The sequence below is a fragment of the Galleria mellonella genome, unplaced genomic scaffold (assembly GCF_026898425.1).
Source record: "Galleria mellonella isolate WM207_F2 unplaced genomic scaffold, CSIRO_AGI_GalMel_v1 utg33, whole genome shotgun sequence".
Taxonomy (NCBI): Eukaryota; Metazoa; Arthropoda; class Insecta; order Lepidoptera; family Pyralidae; genus Galleria; species Galleria mellonella.
Genome location: NW_026442079.1, coordinates 2,474,715 through 2,480,098, shown reverse-complemented (window position 1 = coordinate 2,480,098; position 5,384 = coordinate 2,474,715). Strand labels below are relative to the sequence as shown.

Below are 5,384 nucleotides of genomic sequence, written 5' to 3'. Positions count from 1 at the left end.
AGCACCGGGTTTAAACCCGGTGCTTTGGTAAAAACCCAATAAACACCCATAAACTCCCATAATCACCCAAAAAAATAGGTTTTTACGTATTTTTTTGAAAATATGTAAGTAATACCAATAAATTATTTTTATAAATTGTATTGATCAATTCTACAATATTAAATAAAACGTTAACTAATAATATTTCAGGAAATTTTAAAAATCTATATATAATAAAATGAAAGTAATTAATTTTCAGTGTTTTCATGTTGCAGTTGATCAACATGTTGGCCTTTTGCTTCCCGTAGATACTTTAAAATTTCTTCATAACACCTCGTTCGCACACATGGCCGTATATATTTAAATTCTTGAGCCACTAACAGTCCGAAATACTCATTTCTTTTATCCTCTTCTCCATAAATTAAGCATTTAGAACAGTTTGTTTCTTCTTTCAGTAAATTTTCTTTTACTTTATCCTCGTTTTTTTCTTTGTTGCGACGACGCTGGGTAAATCATCTGGACACTGGGTCTCACTATCGCCAAATATATTTGGAGATCGGCTTCGGCTACGGCTTGGCAGACATTTTTTTCTTTCTACAATTTTAAATTAAATTTATTAGAATAAATGCTTCGAACACACGCGATCTAAGTACCTTTTGTGTTTATTATACCTTACCTACCTAGGTATAAAAAGAGTACTTACGTAGATTTTCTTTTATTAACTGTTTTATACGAAGATCTTGATCTCTCAAATTAGCATCCATTTTACTTCCAGTGATTATCAACTAAATTAATAATCCACAAAGTATTAAATAACGTTTTTATGAAATATTTAGCACAAAAACAATACCCTTTAAATATCGATCGTCAGTAACTGTGGCTGACTTACCTATATTCTAGCAAGCAGGACTGCCAGATGTGAAGGGGAAATCCCCAATAAATTGTTGCATGTGACTGATGATGTGAGCATGTTCGTTTCATAATAAAAATGTTGCCAGGTAACCAAAAAGTCGTATGTTTTTGTGCGAATTACGATCATAATCTTTACGATCGTACATTAAAAAATAGACAAATAATAGTATGAGTACGATTTAAATCGTATATCTCTCAACCCTGCTAGCAAGACAGCGACAAAATCACGTTGCATAACAATGTAGCCCAAGCTTATATCTTATGAAATATACGGAAGAGATACGGACTTAGAAAAAACAGAAATGTTGTTCTTTGTGGAAGTCATTGATGAAATTCTATGTATTTTAGCCCGCAAACTTTCTTCAAACAAAAACAGCGCCATCTAGTATCGAGTTCTGTAATTATCTCTTTGTTTATGGATTTGAAGTAAGACCGCCACGCATGCAATACATTATGACTGGGGATTCCCCTATTCGTCGACGCTGAATATGAGGCGACGACAATCACTGTCAAACGTGTTCACTATTACTCTGACTCTGGTAACGTGACTTCCTGGTAACGTGTTAGGTAGGAAAAGCAGTAAAAAAGTGCATATTAAGGGAGCAGATTTGAAATAATATTTATACTTAACAAGAAATAATTAAAGGTAAGTGGATTTTTGAATGATACAATTATATCATGATCACTTAACAATTTTAACTTAAAATTAGATGTATTATTACAAGCTTTTATTTAGCTTGCGTTATGTAAATAAAAGTATGTAGGTATGTTCGTATGTTGATGCAATTATCCTCAATCCTCAACCGACTGGGATAAAATTTTCCATACACGTTTATTTTGGATGATAGTGCATAGTTAGCTGAGAGTCGTCATTGGATAATAATGGTGGATAGCCTAAGATGTGTACTAGATATTTATTTTTAACATAATATGCGTAAGTACCTAATCGAATTAAAGAAGTTGCTGAGAAAAATACAGAACAATACGATAATAAACTAGCGTCTGCGTTTAATCCTCCGAGGAGATGTAATTTTACAAAGGTTTTTTGTATTTATTTTATTATTTTTTTAATAAATTTATTGTAAATAACAAGAAATAATCATTGTAAAAAAATAGGCACTCTATTGTTGAATTTTCGTCAGACCAACTAATCATCGTTCATTTTTTTAGGTTCAATGGGGAGACCTAAAGATTTACGCATATGGGAGCACTACCGTACTTTACCAAACAAGTCTGTTTCTTGCAAGCTTTGTAATAAGGTCTACAAATTCAGTAATGCTGCCAAAATGCTTCAACATCTTATCACTTGTCCAAAATCTCCAGAAACATTAAAAGACTCTATGAAACTTATAAAAGATAGCTCGTCCAAAACCAAAATGTCTGGACTGTCAGAGATAGAGACAAATGATTCTTTTATAAGCCCCTCGTCGTCTGCTAACACTACAATAAATGCTGAGTTTCAAGACACCGATGATCATATAAAAACAGAATTAGCGAGAGCTATATTTGTAACAGGGACGCCATTATCGATGGTGCAACATCCTTTATGGATACAATTTTTCGAAAAATTGCAACCAAAATTTAAAATACCTTCACGTAAAGCTTTAGCGACAAAATACTTAGATAAAATATATAGAGAAATGCGTTTTGAGTTAAATGAGGAACTAAATGCTTGTAGTTACTTACACCTTCAGTGCGATGGCTGGTCTAATTTAAGAAATGAAGGAATAATAAACTTTCTTATATCAAAACCTCAACCTGCATACGTTAAAAGTTTGAATACAGAAAGTAATCCTCACACTAGTGAATACCTTAGCCAAGAAGTTGAAAAGGTAATGAAAGTGTATGGAGCAAATAAGTTTCTTGTACTTATTAGCGATAACGCTAGAAATATACAAAAGGCATTCGAATTAACAAAACTCAAATATCCACATGTTGTTCCTCTCGGTTGCTGTGCACATATCCTTAACTTGTTGTGCCAAGATATTGTAAAGATACAAGAAGTAACTGTGTTTATTATGCAAGCCATAAATATAATAAAAACTGTTAAAAGGAGTCAACGATTAAGTTCCTTGTTGATAAAATCAAGGCAGGGTGAAGATTCTACACAAACACTAAAATTGCCTTGTGCTACAAGATGGGGAAGTCATGTTACTTCGTTAAAAAGTTTGAAAGCAAATAAGATAGCTTTGCAAATATTAACAGTTAGAGAAGATGTGGTAATTTCAAGAGATATTAAAGATTTAATTCTAAGTGATGATTTCTGGACGAAGACAGGGGAATGTATAAGTATTTTGGAACCAGTCACTGAAAGCATATTTTACTTAGAGAGCGACCAGAATCGTTTGCATCGCACATACATTACATTTAGAGATGTACAAGCTAAGATACGTTTTGCATTAAATGAGATTTCGACATTGAGCGAAGAAAGCAAACAGCAGATTCTAACATCAGTATCTTCAAGATGCAATATGGCAATGAGGCCAATACATTTTGCAGCATATATTCTAGACCCCAGGACTCTAGGAGTCGAACTTACTCAAGAGGAAGAACTTAAGGGTATGGAGTTTATCTACAATTTAAGCCAACACTTAAGTTTGTCAAATGTAATGGCAGATTTGGCGTGTTATAAAGCTAAAGAAAACTTTTGGGCCAGAGGATTTGTATGGAGCTCATTAGATAGCATTGAGCCCCTAATATGGTGGAAAGGTATTTGTGGTTCCACTGAGTTAAGCAAAGTAGCGATTCGTATTCTATCAGCTCCCTGTACTTCGGCAGCCACTGAGCGTTCCTTTAGTATCCAAGGCTACATACATAATAACAAAAGAAATCGACTTACAACTGAAAGAACTGAAAAAATTTCATTCATTTGTTATAACTGGAATCTTAAACATAAAGCTGAATGCGAGGACATTCAGTTTAATGAAGAAAATACCTTAGAAGCTTTCATTGAGCAAGTAAATGAACATAACAGTTTAGACGAAATAGAGCCTATCGAACCTATACAATTCATCGCTTGTAATAACTCTGAATCTGACAGTGATTGACTGTAGTTTTACATTTTACTTTCATCTCTTTCTTAATAAACTCAAAATCAAATTAAAAGTTTTTTATTCTGTAGGCTGCATAATAATATTGTCTATGTCCAGTATAGTGGACGTCTTGCGGCTGAGATGACGATGATGAAGTACAAAATCATAAACACCCAAAAATTTGGGTGTTTATGGGGTTTAAACCCAATAAACCCAAAACACCCGGTTTTTACCCACCAGACTTTAAACCCACCCAGGTGGATTGCCCATCTCTACCTAGCACCCTTCATTCTTTACTCTTTGCGAGGAACAGAGATATTACACTGTATCTAGTACGATCATTGCTGTAGTACACTCTTGTATGCACAGTCGTTCCTTTACAATGAAATTTCCAATTGAATCAAAAATTGGTTTGACTGTTTTAGTTACACTAGTAGGTTGAAATTATATGAAAAATCATTGTTGTCTGAAGCGAGAATATTTATTTTTAATCAAGTTTGTAGAGTTTGGCGTACTCCTGCCTGTTAGCTTTATTCAAGGTTGGCAGGTGCCTACTTTTTCTTCTCCGAACAAAAAACAAGCGTGATTAGCACGTTTATACTCGTACACGCAGTTCGTTCCATTAAATTATATAGAACAAAAAGTAGTTTTGGTTATTACCTACTTAATTTGTTTGTCAAATTGAGTTACCTACCTATAATTAAAGTTTGGCGATTTTATTATTAGATATCTAATGATAAAGGAAGTGGTTAAATTATCCGCAATTCATTAAAGAGAATCTTATGATTTTATTTATTTATTTTTTATTGAAAAAAAAAATACCAATAGCTACTGCGTTTTAATGTGATACCTATTAGTTTCACTTAAGTGTATTTGGTCGAGAAAGCTTGACTAGTGTTGGGACCATCCGGGACCTTTAGTCTTGAGCGGCTGTGATGCGGATGCAAGCCTGAATAAGATTAAACTCTAGACTATATAGAATTAATTGACATCTACATTTAGAGTAAGAGTATAAACTCTTTGAAATACTCATAGTATCAAAAATAAAGTCAGAAAGGACGTTTTTTCGCACTTTCTTCCATTCTGATATTTTAGATTTTTTCATACTTTGCACCAAACGAGAACGCAATATTACAAACGGTAATATTCCTGTCACTTTATGATGCCATCTTTCTAAATTTATTTCTAAAATTTTGTTCTATTTTTCACAAATTATATTCTGTTGTGAAATATATAATATAAATAATTAAGTAAATTTTACCTTTATATTCTCAAATTACTTACCGGATAACGGAAACATAAAAGTTCCATATTTGCCATATTAATATATAACTTCAAATATTCAAATAAAATTTGAACTTAAAATAAGCGAATTTTGAAAAAAAATATGTGTTTCCTTCGCTATAAACATTATTATACTCGTAGATGACAATGGCTCTGACCACTCAGTGAACAAAGAAA

General features: G+C 32.8%; 1 protein-coding gene across 1 annotated transcript; it reads left to right on the top strand.

Moving 5' to 3' along the window:
- The first annotated feature begins 494 nt into the window (after positions 1–494).
- Positions 495–4,859, top strand: LOC128201075 (uncharacterized). The gene is made up of 2 exons (XM_052896691.1): positions 495–1,537; positions 2,062–4,859. The coding sequence occupies exon 2, from the start codon at positions 2,067–2,069 to the stop codon at positions 3,936–3,938; it is 1,872 nt and encodes a 623-aa protein (XP_052752651.1). The 5' UTR covers positions 495–1,537; positions 2,062–2,066; the 3' UTR covers positions 3,939–4,859.
- Positions 4,860–5,384: the final 525 nt, after the last annotated feature.